This window comes from Bos grunniens, chromosome 18, assembly GCF_055505025.1.
Source record: "Bos grunniens cultivar Pamir isolate PY7600 chromosome 18, Bosgru_T2T1.0, whole genome shotgun sequence".
Lineage (NCBI taxonomy): Eukaryota > Metazoa > Chordata > Mammalia > Artiodactyla > Bovidae > Bos > Bos grunniens.
In genome coordinates, this window is record NC_141182.1 from 56,359,255 (window position 1) to 56,379,723 (window position 20,469).

The 20,469-nt window shown below is 58.5% G+C and overlaps 2 protein-coding genes across 7 annotated transcripts; one reads left to right on the plus strand and one right to left on the minus strand.

Moving 5' to 3' along the window:
- The first annotated feature begins 94 nt into the window (after positions 1-94).
- On the plus strand, positions 95-13,658 carry SCAF1 (SR-related CTD associated factor 1). 3 transcript variants are annotated; one of them, XM_086353635.1, is made up of 11 exons: positions 95-248; positions 2,923-3,036; positions 3,282-3,339; positions 4,031-4,125; positions 4,442-4,542; positions 4,629-4,744; positions 7,694-10,474; positions 11,093-11,175; positions 11,382-11,600; positions 12,865-12,993; positions 13,225-13,658. In XM_086353635.1, exons 2-11 carry the CDS (start codon positions 2,929-2,931, stop codon positions 13,414-13,416), a joined length of 3,882 nt encoding a protein of 1,293 aa, XP_086209761.1. In that variant the 5' UTR covers positions 95-248; positions 2,923-2,928; the 3' UTR covers positions 13,417-13,658. The 3 variants fall into 3 exon arrangements, with proteins under 3 accessions (XP_086209761.1, XP_086209759.1, XP_086209760.1); XM_086353633.1 differs by having other exon boundaries at positions 245-265; XM_086353634.1 differs by lacking the exon at positions 95-248 and adding an exon at positions 2,396-2,532.
- A 1,237-nt stretch (positions 13,659-14,895) lies between these two features.
- IRF3 (interferon regulatory factor 3) lies at positions 14,896-20,332 on the minus strand. 4 transcript variants are annotated; one of them, XM_086353657.1, is made up of 8 exons: positions 20,258-20,332; positions 19,301-19,473; positions 18,455-18,626; positions 18,301-18,368; positions 17,291-17,474; positions 16,806-17,186; positions 15,795-15,910; positions 14,896-15,128 (listed from the first exon to the last, which is right to left on the minus strand). In XM_086353657.1, the coding sequence occupies exons 2-8, from the start codon at positions 19,463-19,465 to the stop codon at positions 14,961-14,963; spliced, it is 1,254 nt and encodes a 417-aa protein (XP_086209783.1). In that variant the 5' UTR covers positions 19,466-19,473; positions 20,258-20,332; the 3' UTR covers positions 14,896-14,960. The 4 variants fall into 4 exon arrangements, with proteins under 4 accessions (XP_086209783.1, XP_086209785.1, XP_086209787.1 ...); XM_086353659.1 differs by having other exon boundaries at positions 19,301-19,493; XM_086353661.1 differs by lacking the exon at positions 18,455-18,626.
- Positions 20,333-20,469: the final 137 nt, after the last annotated feature.

Genomic DNA, 20,469 nt, shown 5'->3' on the forward strand with positions numbered 1-20,469 from the left:
GGCAAAGGCGACGCGCAGACTACGCCTCCCGGCGTGCATCGCGCGCACCCTGCCCATGTGTCCCGTTGGCTGCCGGGAAAGTGAGTCCGGAGCCTTCTCACCAGCCTTCGCCGCACCGTGCTCGGTACTTGAAGTCCCGGCAAGCTCGGCGGCGTTTTAGCTCCACCCCTCCCCTCCCTCTGCTCGCGAGCCCCGCCCCAGCCCGCCCCGCCCCGCGCCGGGGCCGGAGCCGCAGCCCGAGCGGCGGGGTAAGATGGCGGCTGAGGTCCGGGCAGCGGGGCTCGGGCCTATTGGGGTGGGCGGGGCGGAGTCGGGTCGCTAGTTGTCCAGGGGTCCTCCCGGCACGCCGCAGGGCCTGGAGGGCTTGGCTGGGTGGCCTCGGGCCCGGTAGCGGTGGCAGAAGCTGGCGCCCAGAGAGGGGCCTTCTGAAGGCCCCGGGACGCGTCTGTGGTGCCGGGGGGCATCCACGGGGCGTCCCCGAGAGGACTGGGGGCGTCCACAGGGCCTGGACTGAGACTGAAGCCTGCCTTCCATCATATAGCTGCCTTGGGTCATTTCTGTGGGCACTGTTGAGCGTCTTTATGAGCTGACCGGAGGCTAGGGTCTGTTTAGAGGGTTCTGGGGCCATCTTGAGATCTTGAGATATGTCCCAGGGGTTAAAGAGATCTGCAAGAGCTGGAGAGTATCTGCAGAGCCAACTATAGCGCCTGGGCTATGTCTGTTAGCGCTGGGAAGTGTGTGCACGGGCTGACCTAAGGATGCGGCTCACCTACATGGGTAGGAGCCATTTAGGTGGGCTCTGAAGAACTGTTTCAGGATTGGGAAGTCTTTTATAGTCACCCAGAGGAGCCGGATGTACCCACTAAGGGAAGGAGACAAATCCTGAGATGTTCTCAGAGAGGCGTGGATGGGTTTCCAGCTGTCTGAGGAGTGTCTAGTCTGGGTGACAGAAGGCTTGGGGCAGTTAGAAAGACCTGGAACCATCTAGGTGGCTTTGAGTGTGACTGCAGGAGTGCAGTCTCTATGTCTGGAGCAAATTTGAATGTCTTTGGGGACCCGATAATTGCATGGAAAATAAGACAATGAAGAGATTTGGAAAGTTTGCTGGGCTGTGTTGTACTTGCCCTTTCGAAAGTAATTGAAATGCAAAATGTTGAAAAATTCTGCATGGCCCTGGGGCTACAGAGAGAGTTAAAATTAGTCCACATTGGTCTGGGAAAGTCCATAGGATCATCTAGACCCATCTATTGCAGTGCTTCTCAAACTCTTTTGACCTTGATCTACAGTGAGAAATACATTTTTCATTGAGACCCAGGGTACACTGTCATATGAATGTAGTACTCAAGTCCCATTAATAATATTTCCATTTACTTGTGCTGTATGGTGAAGAACCTTGTGTGTTCAATTTGCTTTGATGACAAGCTATTTGTGAAGCACTCAATTGCTACCAAGTTTGGGAAACTGATCTAGAGTGACCAAGCAGTGTTTGCAGAGGCTTCTCTGGTCTTAAAAGATGTAAGGAGCCCAGGGTGTGTCTGCAAAGCCTGAGGCATATCTAAATACACAAGGGAGGATCTGTATACCACAGAGGGTTTGAGGCTATGTAGGTCTGTAGTCAACACGTCTTGATTGAGCATCTCTTACCTCTTAAGACACTGCCCTACCATACAAAGTATGTGCTTCCCCCCAGAGGTGCCCGAGAGCAGCTCCAGGGTCGGGAACTGTCCGGGGGGTGGGGGTGGGGGCCTGATCAGGATGAGAGGTGTCTATTGGAGTTAGGGAAGGAGGTGCAAGCTCTTAGAGAGCTGGGAGGCGGCACAAGAGCTTTTTGAAAATCTGGGATGAGGCCAACCAGGACTGAGGTTTCTTTGTTTTGCAGGTATGCAACTAGCGGTGTGGGGGAGACCACAGTAAGGGAAACCTGGGTATTAAAGGCTAATGATAATTATTGTTACTCTGTATAGAGGGCTTGGGCTGTTAACTCTTGTGTCAGGAGGCAGTCTCCTTTCTCTTGAGAAGAGTTTCCTATTGGACCCACTTGGAGTTAAGTGGATGGAGTTGGGGGTTAGGGGTTTTGAAGCTTTCTAGGAGCTGTGGGACTGGATGCTGTTTTCAGAGTAGGAGATTTGATGGTTGCAGGGAAACGTACAGTGAAATAGTCACTTTTTCTGAAGCCCTAATCAAGCCCCGCCCCTCCCTCAATCAGTCTGAAGAGTGATCTTTCAATCTCTGCGTGTTACCTAAGAATTTCTGTGACAACGCAAAGGCTTTAGCCACACTTCCATACAAGGGGGCAGCTAGGTGATCGGAGGTTGCTTCCTGTGGTGTCTGGTGGACAGCATTCCTGAAATGCGTGTTTTCATCTTCAAGATGGCACACTGGTTTTGTAGATCATTGTATCCTAGTTCCATCTTCTGTGTTTAAATACATTTTGTCGGGTCCCTCACCATTGAGGAAAATCGATGCTTGAGGAAGTGGCGTGGCATTTGAGGCGCACGCGAGCACACTGGCACGTATCTCAGTTTGGGAAAGGTGGGTTTCTGAGACTTCCGGACGCAGTATTTGACATCACAACTGGCCAGAAAAAAGTCTCGGCTCCTGTGGGGTCTTAAAGTTTGGTTGTGGGGGAAGCTGTGGGAACTGGGGAGTGGGATGTGGACATATACTGGGAAGGCTGCCCTTTGACAGAGGGGGTATCTGAAAGTCAGAAAGAGTTGCCCAAGCCCCTCCAGGGTCTGCACTGGGCCTGGAGCTTAGCGCTGGCCGGGGATGAGGTGGGGGTTGGGGGAGGATGGATGCTGAAGCAGATGCAGTGCTGGAGGCCACTGAGGCCTCCACGTCCGTCGTCTCCTTCCGCCACCTGACACCACCATGCGCTGCCCACTGGCCTCCACTCCAGACTCTGCCCCGCTCCCCCACCAGGTGACCATGGAGGAAGAAGATGAGTCTCGAGGGAAGACGGAAGAGTCAGGCGAGGATCGGGGCGACGGTCCGCCAGACAGAGACCCTACGCTTTCTCCTCCTGCTTTTATCCTGGTGAGGCTGTCAGACGCCTGGGGCCGAGGGAGGGAGGGGCGGGGAGCCCAGATTCCTGGGCCCTGACTCCTGGACCCCCGGAGGACGCGGGTTGGGGGCCAGGACTCTTGGCCTGTCTGTAGGGTTTGAGTCTGGTTGTAGAGGTGTCTGGAATGGCTGTCTCCTAGCAGCAGAGCTTGTGACCTTTGGCATGCATCTCTGACTCATCTTTGTTTCCACCCTCTTCCCTCTCACCTTGCCTTCAGCGGGCCATTCAGCAGGCTGTGGGGAGTTCCCTGCAGGGGGATCTGCCAAATGATAAAGGTATGATGGTGTCTGGTTCCTCCGAGACTCCTGCCCCATCTCTGTGTTCTTCCTCCTGCTCTCATTCATACATGATTTCCCCGGGTCTCCCAGGTGCCCCCGCTGGTGCTGGCACAGGGAGCCCCAGATGGGTTGGCCTCCGTGGCTGCCTTGGAGGGGCTCACAGTCTGGTGGAGGGGAGACATAGTCCCATCACAGAGGTAACCCAAGGCAGCCCAGCTAGGGTAGTGTGGGGAGAGATGGAGTCCAGGAAGGCTTCTGCGAGGAAGTGACAGGTGACCTTGGTCTCTAAGGCCGTAGGAGCACTGTCTGGTCAAGAGGAAAGCCTGAGAGGCAGCAGGTACACGACCCAGAGGCCGCTGGACTGAGTTATGGGTCTTTGGGGCTGGCGGGCAGAGGGTGTTGGCAGGAGAGCCCAGTGAAGACTGGGTTACAGCAAAGCTCAGAGGCCAGGCTGACCTATCTGGACTTTATCCCAAAGATGGCTGGGGGCACAAATCGGGTGAGAGAGTTGGGGCCTCTGAAAAGTGTTGGTGGGACCCGGCTTGGGAGATGGTGGGATGGAGGCCAGGAAAGTAGGCAGATGTTCTCGGTTCCCTTGTCAAGAGCGAGGCGGTCTCTTTCTTCTCTGCTGTGTAAGGTCTCTGCCTCTAGTCCCCTGTCTCTAGTCCCCCATTCAATGTCTCTCCAGATGGCTCTCGGTGTCATGGCCTTCGATGGAGGCGCTGCCGGAGCCCACGATCGGAGCCCCGTTCCCAGGAATCCGGGGGGACTGACACGGCTACAGTAAGTAAGAAGACAGGGCTAGGTACCTGGATTCCTGGGGCTGGGGCAGGAAGGTCACTGGGGCCTGGACCCCAGAGATGGGGCTGGGGGACCCAGTCTCCTGGATCTGGGGTGGTGATCAGGGGCAGTGTGGAAGAGTCTGAGGGCCTGGTCCCTTGGGTCCTAGAGGCAGTCACGTTGAGGGAATTGGTTGGATCCTTGTGTTTTTTTAGCGTCTCAGGAGTCTGGGTTACTGAGAGGTTGGGGCCTGGGGAAATGGGATGTGTGGTCCTCACATGAGCAGGGACAGGGTGGAGCCCCTCCTGGCCTATTCCAGGTGTTGGACATGGCTGCCGACGGCCTCCTTGCGGGGCTGGTGAGCATCCTGGATCCCCCAGACACCTGGGTTCCTAGCCACATGGACCTGCGGCCTGGCGAGTGAGTATCTGGGCTGCTGGACTGGGAGAGGCCCTGGCGTGGGGGTCGGACACACCTCTGAGGCTCCCTCCTCCCTGTCTTGGCAGAAGCGAGGACATGCTGGAGCTGGTGGCCGAGGTCCGAATTGGGGACAGGGATCCAGTCCCTCTGCCGGTACCCAGCCTGCTGCCTCGTCTCAGGGCCTGGAGGACAGGCAAAACGGGTATGTGGGGCCAGGGCCGCCCTGGCAGGGGTCAATCGAGGCCTTAGCTGTCGCTGGTAGCAGTGGTAGTGCTGTTGGTGTCATTTAGACAAAACCTGTACCTTAATGTCTTTCCTGCTAGACTTCAGGAAAGGCTGTAAGCACGCACGTTCGATGTAAGTAAAGCTGAAACTGACATGAGAGCTAGTGCCTGGGAGCAGTGAGCGCGTGTCCAGGGCTCTGTGTATCAGTGTAGCTGTGTTAGGAATTCAGCTTTCTGGGATGGGGGCTTCTCAGGAGCGCTGACTCCAGGGGGAGAAAAGTCTGAAAGAGGGAAGGTTCTTCCTCGAGGTGGCACCAGCAGTTGCTTCATGGTGGTCCTGGGTCTGGGGCCTTCTCTGTGTAAAGCTGGAGTTTTTCTCTTCCAAGGTGGGCACCTGTCTGAGGGAGTGTCTGCTCCCAGCCCCACACACAGTGCGGGCTGAACTCCTGAGCACTGTAGAGCAGAGGGTGTCCCAGCTCTGGGCGTCTGAATCACCACAGAGGATTCGTTAATCCATGAGTGGCCTGGCCCAGGGATGTGTGTGTATGTGTGTGTGTGTGTGCTCAGTCACTTCAGTCGTGTCTGACTCTCTGGAATCCTATAAACTGCAGCCCGCCAGGCTCCTCTGTCCATGGGATTCTCCAGGCAAGAATCCTAGAGTGGGTTGTCATGCCCTCTTCCAGGGGACCTTCCCCACCCAGGGGTCAAACCCATGTCTCCAGAGTCTCCCGCATTGCAGGTGGACTCTGACTAATTCCCCGGTTTTGCTGCTGCTGGTCACTGGGGCGCTGATGAGAACCCTGGGTTTAGTCTTCCCTTCTGCGTATCCATACGTATCGGGAGCGGTGGGGAGGAGAGGAAGGTAGGGCACTGGGTCAGCTGTGAGCAGCTGTTCTGCCAGAGGCTCGCACATCCTGTGAAGCAGGTCAGGTTTTATCTCTTTTTTCCCTCACATATGCAGGATGACTTCCTTATCCACTAGACTCAGCGAACATGGTGCTGGGGGCCCATCAGACTCTTGGAGGCCCTCAGGGGTCTTTTCTTTTCTTTTATTATTTTAAAAAGTTTATTCATTCAGGCCTCACCACTCGGCCTGCGGGCTGTCAGTTCCCCAGCCGAGGGTTGAGTCCCAGGCCTGGACAGTGAAAGCCCCGAATCCTCAGGCCTGGGTCACCAGTGGCCACCCTCTTCCTTTAGAATCGGGAGCCATAGGGGATAAGTAAACAAGTGGGCGGACACTGTTACCTATTTACTTATTTACAGTCAGACGTGATTTACTAAAACAGATGGTGGGCGGGATTTGGCCCCTGGGCCAAAGTGATATCCATAGGTGGGTCTGGAATAGCTGTCTTCAGTAGGATCGTGAGGTTATGATCTGTTGTCTTTTTTTTTTTTTTTTTTTTATGGTTTATTTATTTTTGCTGTGCTGGGTCTTCATCACTGCACTCGGGGAGCGGGGCTACTTTCTAGTGGTGCTGCGTGGCCTTCTCGTTGCGGTGGCTTCTCTTGTTGCGGAGCACGGGTTTAGTAGTTGTGACACATGCTCTTAGTTGCCCCATGGCATGCATCAAACCCCTGTCCCCTGCATTGGCAGGCAGATTCTTATCCACCGGATCACCATCGAAGCCCATGGGCTTGTTTTTCTTAGGTGTTTTTTGGTCTTTATTTGGAATGTGTTAAGAATGCAAGAAAAAGAAAAGAAACTCACCTGTAGTCCTATTTTGCAAAAACAAAAACAAAACAGAACTGTAAAGAAGCAGATGTTTTGCTTTGCTTCAATCTGCAGGCTTGGTTTTTGCCTGAGGTGGTTGTAATAACAGCCAGGGTTGTCAGAGCTCCTGGCCAGAGAGTCCTTGAAAGCAGAGATTTTTATCTCTGTGTGCCGTTGTACTCTCAGTACCCCAAACTGCTCCTAATCAGTGATCAGAAAAAAGTGCTGAATGAATGAGTAGACTCCCATTTCATAGATGAGGAAACTGAGGCAGACAGGGGTTGAGTCGCTTGCCTGTGGGCAGGTTGAGGTTGAGGGCTGGGGCCTGGGGTCCAGGTGGAAAGAGGCCCCTGGTGCTACGATCTCAGCCCTGGGCTTCTCCAGCGCTGTCCGCATGACCCTGCCGAGGTCCACGTGACCCTGCTGAGGTCCCTGCTGGTGCAGGAGCCTGGCTGTTACGTGTGGTTGAGAGAGTGGCCTCTGAACTCTGATGTGTGTGTCTGAACCCTGGCCCCGTCACCTTGCCTGGGGGCAGCCCTGGTCACTTGGCTCTACATGTGTATGACTTGTGGTGTGGAGGCCATGAAGTGCTTCAAAAGCAAGATCTTGGGAGGGCAGAGGAAATAAGGGAGGAAAGCCCGCTGCCTGGCCGGGTCATTGATGTCTGAGTCCTGAGCAGATACTGCCCCGGGGATGGGGCTCATCAGACGGCCGGGGGCACACGGGGACTCAGCCTGTCGGGGCTTACCGGCTCTGCCACTTCGCACCTTCTCAGGCTCCTGATAGGCCTTCTGTACAAAGGGATGGATTCCCACAAGAGGGGCTTGACCCTGCAGGTGGCGCTAGGTTGGAACCTGGCTCTCCAGTCCCGGCACATGCCTCCTGTGGGAATGTCAGTGCTCTTGTTGGTCAGGGCGGTCTTGGGTTGCCGGCCTGCTTGCCTCTCAGGATATCAGAGGGCAGCCTCCAGGGGTCACTTGTACCGCGCTGACTGCGCCCTCAGGGGAGATCCTGCTGCTCTGGGTCACAGTACCTACGGCATGGAGCTGTTAGGAGCGTCCTCCGTGTTGACTGCATGAAGCACTGGGCGCAGTGCCTGCTGGAGCAGTGAGGGCTGAGTGAGGGGGCCCAGCGGACGGGGTGCTGCCCGCCTGCAGGCCCCTTGCCACACCGGGACAGGCCCCTGACCCCTGCTGTCTCCGCTCTTCCTTTGCAGTTTCTCCGCAGTCTCACTCTTCTCGACCCACCTGTGCCCGCCACCTCCTCACCTTGGGCACTGGAGACGGGGGCCCTGCCCCTCCCCCTGCCCCCTCCTCTGCATCCTCCTCCCCTTCCCCTTCGCCCTCCTCATCCTCCCCTTCCCCGCCTCCCCCTCCACCACCCCCAGCGCCCCCAGCTCCTCCTGCACCCCGGTTTGATATCTATGACCCCTTCCACCCCACCGACGAGGCCTATTCCCCACCGCCTGCTCCGGAGCAGAAGTACGACCCCTTCGAGCCCACAGGCTCCAACCCCAGCTCATCAGCCGGGACCCCTTCACCTGAGGAGGAGGAAGAGGAAGAAGAGGAAGAAGAGGAGGAGGGCCTGTCACAGAGCATCAGCCGCATCTCTGAGACCCTGGCCGGCATCTACGACGACAACAGCCTGAGCCAGGACTTCCCAGGTGACGAGAGCCCGGGCCCCGACCCCCAGCCCTTGCAGCCGACTCCAGCCCCTGGCACACCGCCCCAGGCCGACTCCACCAGGGCCGACGGAGCCACCCGCCGGCGTGTCTTTGTAGTGGGGACCGAGGCGGAGGCCTGTCGGGAAGGCAAGGTCTCCGTAGAGGTGGTGACAGCTGGCGGAGCTGCCCTCCCGCCCCCTCTGCTGCCTCCGGGCGACTCGGAGATTGAGGAGGGCGAGATCGTCCAGCCCGAGGAGGAGCCCAGAATGGCGGTTTCCCTCTTCCGCGCCGGCGGCCGGGCAGCGCGGCCCCCACCCGTGGCCCCCTCTGCGGCCCAGCCCCCGCCCCCGCCGCCCGCACCCCGGGCCCCCGAGGGGGACGACTTCTTGTCTCTGCACGCGGAGTCCGACGGCGAGGGCGCCCTGCAGGTGGACCTGGGGGAGCCGGCCCCCGCGCCGCCAGCCGCCGACACGCGCTGGGGCGGCCTGGACCTGCGGCGCAAGATCCTGACCCAGCGGCGCGAGCGTTACCGGCAGCGATCGCCCTCTCCGGCCGTGGCCCCCGCCCCCGCCGCCCCCACCGGCCCGCCCACCCGCAAGAAGTCGAGGCGGGAACGCAAGCGGAGCGGCGGCGAGGCCAAGGAGGCCGCCTCTTCCTCCTCCGGAGCGCAGCCCGCCCCGCCGGCCCCGGCCTCCCCCTGGGACTCCAAGAAGCACCGCTCGCGGGACCGCAAGCCGGGCTCCCACGCCTCATCGTCCACCCGCCGCCGCTCGCGGTCCCGTTCCACCCGCCACCGCTCGCGGAGCACCGACCGGCGCCGCGGGGGCAGCCGCCGGTCACGGTCCCGGGAGAAAAGGCGGCGGCGGAGGCGCTCGAACTCACCGCCTCCGGCCACCTCATCTTCCTCGTCCTCCCGCCGCGAGCGGCACCGTGGCAAGCACCGCGATGGCGGTGGCAGCAAGAAGAAGAAGAAGCGGTCGCGGTCTCGGGGCGAGAAGCGTTCCGGGGACAGCGAGAAGGGCCCTCCCCCGGCCCAGCCGCCCTCCGGCTCCACCTCCCTGGGCAGTGACCGGGACAGCCGCCGGCGGGGGGCCGTTCCGCCCTCCATCCAGGACCTCACGGACCACGACCTCTTCGCCATCAAGCGGACCATCACCGTGGGCCGGCCGGATAAGTCTGACCCCCGAGGCCCCTCCCCGGCCCCGGCCTCATCCCCCAAGCGGGAGGTCCTGTACGACTCGGAGGGGCTGAGCGCCGAGGAGCGGGGCGGCAAGAACAGCGAGAAGGACCGGCGGCGCTCCGGGGCTGCCTCCTCCTCCTCCTCCTCCCGGGAGAAGGGATCGCGGCGGAAGGCGCTGGACGGGGGGGACCGGGAGAGGGACAGAGACAGGGACAGGGACAGGTCGTCCAAGAAGACCCGGCCCCCCAAGGAGTTGGCACCCTCTTCGGGGCCCCCGTCAAAGCCTCCAGTCAGCAGCGGCTCGGGCTCCTCGTCCTCCTCGTCCTCGTCGTCTTCCCGGAAGGTGAAGCTGCAGTCCAAGGTGGCGGTGCTGATCCGCGAGGGCGTCAGCAGTACCACGCCGGCCAGGGAGGCCTCCTCTGCCGGCCTGGGCTCCATCGGAGTCAAGTTCAGCCGCGACCGGGAGAGCCGCTCCCCCTTCCTCAAGCCAGACGAGCGGGCCCCTGCGGAGGTGGCCAAAGCAGCTCAGGGCAGCACCAAGCCCAAAAAGACCAAGGTCAAGGCCAAGGCTGGGGCCAAGAAAACCAAGGGGACCAAGGGAAAGACCAAGCCATCCAAGACCAGGAAAAAGATCCGCAGCGGGGGCAGCAGTGGCCCGGTGACGCTGAAGAAGTCCAAGGCGGATAGCTGCAGCCAGGCCGCGGGAGCCAAGGGGGCCGAGGAGACCTCCTGGTCCGGGGAAGAGCGGGCAGCCAAGGCCCCCAGCACCCCACCCCCCAAGGTGGCCCCTCCACCCCCTGCACTGACGCCCGACTCGCAGACTGTGGACAGCAGCTGCAAGACACCTGAGGTCTCCTTCCTGCCAGAAGAGGCCGCTGAGGAGGCTGGGGTCCGGGTTGGGGCAGAGGAGGAGGAGGAGGAGGAAGAGGAGGAGGAGGAGGAGGAGGAGGAGGAGCAGCAGCCGGCCACCACCACAGCCACCAGCACGGCGGCAGCCGCGCCGAGTGCTGCCCCGAGTGCAGGGTCCACAGCTGGTGACTCGGGGGCGGAGGACGGGCCCGCTCCCCGCGGCTCCCAGCTGCCCACCCTGCCCCCGCCCATGCCCTGGAACCTGCCCGCGGGCGTGGACTGCACTACCAGCGGCGTCCTGGCCTGTGAGTGTCCCCCGGGGACCTAGGGCAGGTGGGGGCAGACAGACGGGATTCAGGAGGAGAAGGTCATTTGGGGATGAGCTTGGAGGCAGCGGTGGAGACACCTTGGAAGGACTGGGTGTATAATGACCAGGACCGGGAGGGCCTCAGGTGGGCGAGGGCCTCAGGTGGGCGAGGGCCAGTCAACATCTGTCCAGAAGACTCCATGACGTCTGGGTGTGCTGGAAGAGAGCAGCAGGGTCACAGGGGCAGCAGGCAGCTGGGCCACTCCAACACAGCCGGGAAGGGTGGGCTGTGTCCTGGGGTCTGCGTAGAGGCAGCCTGGAATAGGCTTGGTGGAGGAAGAATGGAGAGAGCAGGGTCCCTTAGGGGATGCCAGGAGTCTGCTACACTGCAGACGTGGGGAACGGCCACGGGGGCTGGGGACCAGCCCCACGCCCACACACCTGAAGTCCTGAGAACACACAGGCTGTGGGTGGGCCCTCTCAGTGCCTGAGGCCCCCTCCTCCTGGTTGGTCCTGAGCGGAGACCTGCAGCCAGGGTGGGAGCGAGGGGGCAGCAGTGGTTGGGGGAGGCTTACCCTCTCCTCTCGCATCAACTCCCGATCCCCACCTCCTGCAGTGACTGCACTTCTCTTCAAGATGGAAGAAGCCAATCTGGCGAGCCGAGCAAAGGCCCAGGAGCTGATCCAGGCCACCAACCAGGTGGGCTTCCTGGGGAGGAGTCCCCGCTGCCCCCTTTCCTGTCCCCTGCTTCGGGTTAGGAGAGGACTACAGCTCCTGGCAGGCTCTGGAGCAGGGTATCGGCCAGAAGAGGAGCGTGTCGCCTCTGGGACTGTTGGGAAATCAGGGTGGGAACGGGTACTGGTTCCGTCATCCCCTCCTGCTTATCCTCCAACCTTTCCCCACAGATCCTCAGCCACAGGAAGCCACCCTCAAGTCTGGGGGTGACCCCAGCTCCTGTGCCCACCTCCCTGGGTCTGCCCCCTGGCCCCTCCAGCTACCTGCTGCCTGGCAGCCTCCCCCTGGGAGGCTGCGGCTCCACCCCTCCCACCCCCACTGGGCTGGCTGCAGCGTCTGACAAGAGAGAGGGCAGCAGCAGCTCCGAGGGACGTGGGGACACAGACAAGGTGAACTGGGCTTGGGAGAGGTGGGTTGATGGTGACGGTTCTGCTGAGATTACAGATAGATACTGAGATGCAGGGGCTTGAGGAGAGCTGTGGACTGATGCCCGCAGATGAGGACTTAGATAAAAGGGAAGTCATTCAATTGTAAGGAAGGAAACTTGTCCTTGATTAGACGAGTGGGTGGGAAAAGAGTGCTAGGCAGGTTTTTTAAGAGTTTCATATAGTGGTGGGGATAGAGAGAGATGGACATGAACACACACTGATATTTATATGTATACCCACTGCAGTCTACCCCTTGGTTACCTGTCTCCCTTTCTCTGACCCCAGTCTTTTTGTGTAAGCAGGGCACGGGGTGGTATACAAATGAAAAATCAAGCATCTCTTGCTGGACGGAGGGAGGAAGAAAGGATACAGGGCAAGCAGGGGTTTTTTCTGCTCCTCTAGCTTGTGTGCCTTTTTTTGGGTCTGGATGCTGGTCACTATTGTCTTGTCACCAGATGATGGCGCTGTTCACCCTTTCTGCAGCCCACGTACGGTGCCAGAAGGCTGGCAGAACAAACTCTTGTATTATAAACCCCGTATAAACGGAGATGGGCCACAGCTTTGATGGACACTTGTCTGTGGCCGGTGCCATGGGCTGCAGGACAGGAACAGTATGGGCTCTGTGACGAGCAGCAGGTCCCTGTGCCGCCGGCGAGGCTGCCCTGTATGTTCCCTGCCGTTGTTGTCTCGGCACATCTAGACAGAGGTGGGCCACACCCCCTTTCTCTTGGCCGCATGTCTAGAACCCACTCCTGTGGGGCTAGGGAGGCCTGAGGAGATGCCCTGGGGTGGCCATGCCTCCCCCAGCAGCTTGCCCGACAGCTGGCATTCTTGTCTCCGGGGAGATGCTGACCCTGAAGTGTGGGGTGTCCTGCCCTCCCGGGCCTTGGTTTTGCTGCTCCCATCTCTCTGAGGCAGCAGGGAGCAGCCGCCTGGCTCAGGTCTGTCTCCCTAATAGACTAAAGGGCAGCGGACACGTGGATCCTGGTCAGGGATGCCTGGGCCAGCCCAGGGTCCAGCCTGGAGGAAATGCTGGTGACACTGAGGCCCAGGCCTGGCTGGCGGGGGTGACCACAGCAAGGGCAGACCCTCAGCAGGACTTCACCTCCAGGAGTGCCCGGGTGGTCAGGAAGTCTGAACTTGCAGGCCGGTGAGCGAGGCAGGGTTCTGCAGAAACTCACCCGGCCTCTGCTGTCCCTCTTCCCACCCTGTCACCACCTCCCAGTATCTGAAGAAGCTGCACACACAGGAGCGGGCGGTGGAGGAGGTGAAGCTGGCCATCAAGCCGTATTATCAGAAAAAGGACATCACCAAGGAGGAGTATAAGGACATCCTGAGGAAGGCCGTCCACAAGGTGGGGCCCGAGGAGACAGATGCGCGGGGGTGGGCAGAGGGGAGACAGCGTGGTGGACGTGAGCGGACAGGCAGACAGGGATGGTGGGTCAGTCTGGAAGGTGAGAGGGAGATAGGATTTCCTCCAGCCGGCATCAGCGGGGCAGGTTCAGACGGCCTGGACCTGAGGGTGGGCCTCCCACCCTGGGGCCCTGGGGGCTGGTGGTGACTGCGGCTGCCCCTTGCCCCCCAGATCTGCCACAGCAAAAGTGGGGAGATCAACCCCGTGAAGGTGAGCAACCTGGTGCGCGCCTACGTCCAACGCTACCGCTACTTCCGCAAGCATGGCCGCAAGCCAGGGGACCCTCCGGGGCCCCCGCGGCCACCCAAGGAGCCAGGACCCCCTGACAAAGGCGGCCCGGGCCTGCCCTTGCCCCCTCTCTGAGATTCTCGGCCCCGCCCCTTTCTTCCTTCGCTGCCTCTCTGGAATTCTGGACGTATTTATGGCTCCATCTCCCCGTTTCCCTCCCCCGTCAGTGGGATGATTGGGGGAGGGCTGCTGCGGGAAAGAGGAGAGCCCCTGCCCCGTCTCACGCCCATCTCCCTTGCCCCAGAGCCTGTGCCCCGCGCCCAGACCCTTTGTTCGTGCCCCTCCCTCAGTTTCATTAAAGGTTTCATGAAATGTTATCCCTGAGCCCCATGATTTTTAGCCCTTCTCAGAGTCCAGTTTGGGAAGTGTTGGGGAGGAGACTTGGCCCAAGTGAGGGGGTGGTTAGCGGGGAGGATAGACAGTGTGACTTGGGGAAAGTGCAGCCGTCCCACCGGGCCTCACTCTTCGTGTATAAAGTGGGGGCTGTGAGGATTAGGAAAGACCCAAGGCGGGTGAAGCACTTAGAACCAGACCTGGCAGCTCCCCAGCTGTTGCTCTTGACAGTGGTGAGGGGAGGGCAGGGTCCCCACCCACCTGATCACTGCCTGCCCAGCTCAGGGCACCTGCGTGCTATCTGCCTGCCTTGGAACTGCCCCAGAAACCGGATCTTTGTCCTCCATTGAATTGGATCCTTTCTCCCGCTTCCCTGAGGCTGGGGTCGTCTAACTGACTCCCCCGAGATGGAGGGAAGCTGAAGCACAGCGCAGCGAGGGCCACACAGTAAGTCAGGCCTCTGTCAGCCCGTTTTTTTTTTTTTTTAAAGTAGAAGTAAATAGAATTGTGTCAGATGGGTTGATAGGACCTTGAAAAGGTGTTTGTTATTTTTTTTAAACTTTATTTTGTATTGGAGTATAGCCGATTAACAACGCTGTGATAGTTTCAAGTGGGCAGCAGAGGGACTCACCATACGTACACGTGTATCTGTTCTCCCCCGTCCATCAGTCCCTGTTACCCAGAACCAGGAGTGATGAGGCGAGGTGGGGGCATCCAGCCCATGGGGTGGGTCAGAACGTCTTTACAACTGGTCCTTGCAGGCCCACACAGAGGGGACCCCAGGCCCAGAAAGGCAAAGGACTGGTCTGCCCAGCAGGAGTTGAGAACGGCACCCGAGGCTCTTGACAGAGTCTCTGCCTCTGGCCGTTGGCTTGAACTGTTTATAGGCAAGATGGACGTTCCAAATTGAGCCCAAAGGCCACCCTCAAAGAGCAGCCATTTAAGAATGAGACCTGGATTCTGACCTGCCTTGTTTTCCTATTTTGTGACCTTTGTTCCTCTCCAAGACTCGGTGTCTTGGTCTCTAAAACGGGTGACTCACTAGGTCCCAGAGAAGAGAGGTAAAGTGTCAGCTGCCCCCTGCACAGTGCCTGGCCCTCAGGCCATGAGCACCTACGATGTGAGTGGCTTGCACAGGTGGATAAACAGGCCTTAAGGAGGAATAACCCCTTGTTTGGGTCAGGGCTGGCCCAGTGACACTGAACACCAGACACACAGTGATGACCATGGCCAGAACCAGTTTATTGGTCGAGGTGAAGGGCTTGGGCTCAGGCCTCCCCAGCAACCTAGAAATCCATGTCTTCGGCCAGGTCCTGGAGGCAGGCCATGTACTGGTCTGGGGTGAGGGAGAGGGGGTCGCTGTTGGAAATGTGCAGGTCGACAGTGTTCTCCAGGGAGGAGGCACCCCCTTGCCGCGCTATGTCTACAAGAACCCTGAGACACATGGGGACAACCTGTGGGAGATGGGGGAGAAATTGTCAGGAGACAGCCAACACCATCCTCTACCCAGGATGGGGTTGAGTAGACTACAAATCCCAGTATCCCCCACTGTAACCCAGGATGAACCATTAGGCCCAGGCCTGCTGGGAGTTGTAGTTTTCCCCATATTCACGCCCAAGTTCAGTTTAGTTCAGTTCAGTCTGTCAGCCATGTCAGTATCTTTGCAACCCCATGGACTGCAGCACGCCAGGCTTCCCTGTCCATCACTAACTCCCGGAGCTTACTCAAACTCATGTCCATCAAGTTGGTAATGCCATCCAACCATCTCATCCTCTGTCGTCCCCTTCTCCCGCAACCAAGGGAGGCCACAAAAACTAGGGCTAAGGCTGCTGAAGGGGTTCCTAGAAGCTAGGGCTCAGCAGCTGGTGCTCAGAAGGATTCTTGGAAACTGAAGTACCTCACACAGGCTGCTAGGACTTGTAGTCCACCAACTTCCACATGGTTGAGTGAACTCAAAATTGGCTCTGGGAGAAAGGCCATTGGAGGGACACCCAGAAGCCCCTGAGGAAGAACTGGCAGTTGCAGAGACTGCCAGAAGAACTATGGGAGTTGTAGTTTCTGGAAGCAGCCTCTCTTTTAAAATCCACCTCTCAGCTCCAGGAGCCTGGGGCTGGCAATACCTTGACCATCACAAGCCTCTTGATCCATGGCTGGTCCTGGGGCCATGACTGCCCCACACAGAACCAGAGGGTATAGAGTGGTGAACGTCTGCTTCCTTCAATGAAGGTGATCAGATCTGGGGGCCAAGGAACAGAGAGTCAGGGATGGGAAGAAGACCTTCTACCTGCCCCTCTCCTCTGCCCCAAAACCTCATTAACATCCTTACCTTCTCTCCTGATCAAAAGCCCGGCATACCTCTGCCACCATGACTGGGGGCTGTTAATTTGGGGAAAGCCCCTCCACTTACGCACAAGCTTAAATGTTCCTCCTCCCTCCCTCTCATCAAGATGGGGCTGGAAGGTGAACCCCACCGCACCCTCCACCCCGCCCAGAGCCCCAGCCTTTGGATGGGGAAACAGGCCCAGGAGGGGCATTCTCCTCCCCAAGGATTCTCAGTGGTTCTGGAGTACCAGATCGGTGGTGGTAACTGCTCTTTAACCCCCCAAGCCCACACTGTTCACTATGTAGCCATTAGCTATGACTATTTAAGTTTTAATTGTATCTAATTAAAATCAAATAAAACTTAAAATTCACTTCCTCATTTTCACTGACCTCATCTAAATACTGAGCATCCACATGCAGCTAGTGGATACGAAGCTGGGCAGTGCAAATACAGTGCTATTTGCATCCCTGCACAAAGGTCTATTCGGATAGCAAGCCTCTAGAGGGTATCTTTCTCCTGCATCTGTCTTTCCACCACAATTGGTAATAACGATAACAACTCTGGCAGCTAATTCCCTGAGTGGCTTCTGTATGTTGGGCCTGAGCCCCCTGCCAGCTCCAGGCAGGTAAGGAGAGGGAGGAGACAGTCTGCAGATTTCACAGGTTCAGAGCAGTCCATCCTTCTCCCCAGGTTCAAGCACAAGCAGAGCCGCAGGGTCTGAATTCAATCTCCAACCTCCTGACCCCAGAGATTTTCACCACTGTTGCCTCCTGTTTCCACAGCAGAGTGAAGGCCCTGTATCACTCACCTGTTATGAAGGGCCCCAGGTTGAACACACCTCCTTCCCTGTCCTTCGGGACCTCGCCGTCAGGCTTGTGGCCACAGCTGGGGAGGAGCTCCTCGCCTATGGCCCAGTACACGTGGCAGTGCCCCAGCCTCTGGGCGCAGAGCCACTGCCCGGCCCGCCACAGGGCCAGCCCCCCGCCCAGGCAGCTCAGCACACGCTGCACGTAGTCTGTCACACTCTTGTCTGTCAGGGACGTCGCAGGGTCCGGCAGTCGTATAGGCTGCCCAGGCAGCATCCTGTCCCCTGCTTCTGATCCCACCAGCCGCAGGCCCCCAGGGCAGAAGACAGTCTGCTGGAAGACTTGGCAGCCCCGGTAGAAGGCAGTCACCTCGAACTCCCAATCTGAGCAACAGCAGCCATAACGTGAAGGGGGAGAGAGCATGAGAGGGTGTGAGGGGGTTCTCGACCCGGGTCCTGGCCCCTCCTGCCCCACAGCTGGCACTCACCTTCCTCGTTTGCCAACAGCTGCTTCAGGGGGTTTTCAGAGAGTCCCGAGTTTGGGCAAAGAGCAGGGATGTCTGAGTCGGGACTCTGCAAGAACTGAGGGGGGTTCTCAGAGGCCATAGTCAGATTCGAGGGCCCTCCTGGGCTCAAGTCCATGTCACTCAGTAACTTCTCCAGAGTGTCTTCCTGGACAGGAAAAAATAAAGATCCAGGTGTTTCCATGGCCTTTTCTGGACATTTCTCACTAACCAAGCTTTGTGTTCAGCCATGTGGAGACCCAGAGAGGAGACAGACCTGAGCTTTGCCCTCAAGGGGCTTCCAGCCCAGGGGAGACACAGCCACCAGCACAGTAAAAGACAGACAGCCTGGGTGTATGCTGGGCACTACAATGGCCCGAGGGGAGCAGCTAATTCCAACCTGAGGAACTGCCTCTGCAAGCAAGACGTGGGCAGAGGGCCTTCCCTGGTGGTCCAGTGGCTAAGATTCCGTGCTCCCAATCCAGGCAGCCCAGGTCCCATCCCTGGTCAGGGAACTAGATCCCACATGCTGCAACTAAGCGTCTGCATGCCACAGCTAAGACCTGGTGCAGCCAGATAAATGCTTTGTTAAGAAGACCTGGGCAGAGAAGTCTCAGGAGAATTTCAGAGAGGACTTTCCCCGGCACAGACATCAGCAAGATCAAGGATAGTGAGGTTCTGAGCTCACAAGAGGCTGAGAGAACCCTGCACAAGGAGGAAAGCTGTCAAATCCTGGAAAGTGGATTGGGGCCTCGAATGGCTGGTGAAAGCTCTGAGGTTTCTCTTGATGATGGCGCTGGGAAGCCATGGGAGGGCTGTGAACAGGGAAGAGTCAGGGGCAGACCTGGGTCAGGTTGGGGACAGACTGCAGGGGAGAGAATGGAGCCTGGGGTGACGGTCCCGGGGGAAGAAGATGACATCTGGACAAGCTGGTGAGAACACAGAAAGAAGATGGGGTAGAGGCTGAGGGCAGCATGGTTGGGGAGCCTTCTTACCTGGGTATCAGAGGTATTGTGTCTGCCATTGTCTTGAGAGGTATCTGGCTCAGGGATGTCCCTGACTCCTATGGAGAAAAGTGGGCAGTGTAGTAGCGGCCCTGGGGACACTCGAAATCCCATCCCTCTAAGGGAAGCCTCATTCCCAGCACACCTGAGTTCACAAACTCATAGATTTTGTGTGGGTCTTGGGAGTCCTTGCTGTGGTCCTCCGCTAAACGCAACACTTCCTTCCGGTTCAGGGCAGACCGGAAATTCCTCTTCCAGGTCGGCAGGTCGGGCTTATCCTTCCCAGGAGTATAGGCACCACTGGCTACAGCCCAGGCCTAGGGGACCAGTGGTGCCGAGATAGTGGGGAAGATGACTTAGACCTTGCTCCAGGGGTCCTAACCCTGTCTCCTCGTGCCCGAACACCGTCCTCTCCGCGGGCACGTTCTAACTTGTCAGGGTTTCATCCCCAAATTCTCAGATTCTCTGTGCCCCAAGTCCCACTACCTCCGCCCTTCGAAAACCTGTGCTTGCTAAGCCAGTCTTCCAGGTCCCTTTGAATGTCTGCCACCAACTTGTCCGAGGACACGCTCTGTAATAACCTCGGCCCCTCGCACTCTACTTCGGCTTACCACCACCGGTGTATCCCAGTTTGGTGGTAAGAAACCTTAGCTTCAGGGCCAAGTCTTGCCTCTAATATCCAAGACCGGCCCTCAGAAATCCTACAACCAAGATTCCCACCCCAGGGGCCTCTGAACCCCCTAGGATGCATTTCCTTCCTTTTCCGGTTCTATTCCCAGAACCAGGAGACTCCAATCCTGACTGCTCTCCCACACCAGTCTGCGGATCCTACCACCTTCTCCCTTTCGAGTTCTAACTCCACCCACTTCCACCAGCCAACATAAATACCGGGCAGCTCCAGGTGCGCTAGCCCCGCCTTCTCGGCCCCGCCCGCTTTGGGACCGCCCCGCCCTGCCCCACTCGGGGACGGCCCCTCCCCGCCGGCACACACCTGGAAGATGCCGAAATCCTCCTGCTGGGCATCCTGCCGCAAGCCGTGCTTCCAAGGGATGCGGAAACGCGTGCGGCTCTCGCCCAGCCAGGCCACGCCCTCCAACTCCCCTCGGTCCAGCTGAGATATCAGCCAGGGCAGTATCCGAGGCTTTTGGGTTCCCATGGTCTGGCCTGCGCGCAGATAATACTTCCTGGGCACAGGCGGCCTCCCAGGCCCGCCCAGTCGGAGAGTTCCGCACCCAGACCTCCGTCTCAAGGGCCACGTCGCAGGTCTCTAACATATTTTCCTGGGGTACAGACCTCCCATCCTCCACGGAGGCTCTCTAAATTCAGCGAGGACTCCCTCCCAAGCTCATTTTACACCCCTCCCCTCTTTCCCCCAGCTTCTGATGTGTAGATATATCTACTTCCGTCAATTCCGCCGGTGTAGACCTCTCTTCCATTGAATACCTCTCCCTCCCACCTACATAACCCCGTGCAGATACTCCCACCTTCAAGGTAGCGCCCTCCCCCTAGTTACTGCGGTGTAGATGCTACTGACCTGTAGACCTCCACCCCCGCACTTACCCCAGTGAAGAGACCCTTCCACAGTTCCCCCCGCCGCCATGATCCTTTCACCCATTTCCACCGTAGACCATCCACAGTCTCTCCCAAACAACCTCCCCCAGAGCATATCCTCATTTTCTAGAGTGGACTGCCTCCCATTCGCAGTGATCCTTCTCTCCCGAGATCCGCCAATATAGATGCCTCCTCTCCCCTCCTCCTTGCAACTCCGTTTGTTTTTGTTTGTTTGTTTGTTTTACAGCCGACCTGGGCGTCTGCTATTGCTTCACTTTTTCCCCTGCTTGTTTCACTTTCCCCAGATTACCCGCCTTCCCCACTGTCAATGCACACCCATCCTTTCTCCGCTTCCTCACTCCTGGACGCCACCAGGTGTTCAGTTTTTCCGTGTTACCTAAGTTTTGGGTCGGGGCGCGCAGGGTGCCAGGGCCCAGCCCTGTCTTTGGGGTCCCGTAGCTCTCGAACTCTCAGCTGCACACCCCCACTTCCCGTCAGTTGAGCTTTAGAGGTGGGGCTTCTTTTTCTCTCGATTTCTCGAAATAAAAAGGGCTTGATCGTCGTTTGGGTGACAGACTCCAGAACCAAAGAGGCGGCTCGGCGAGTCGT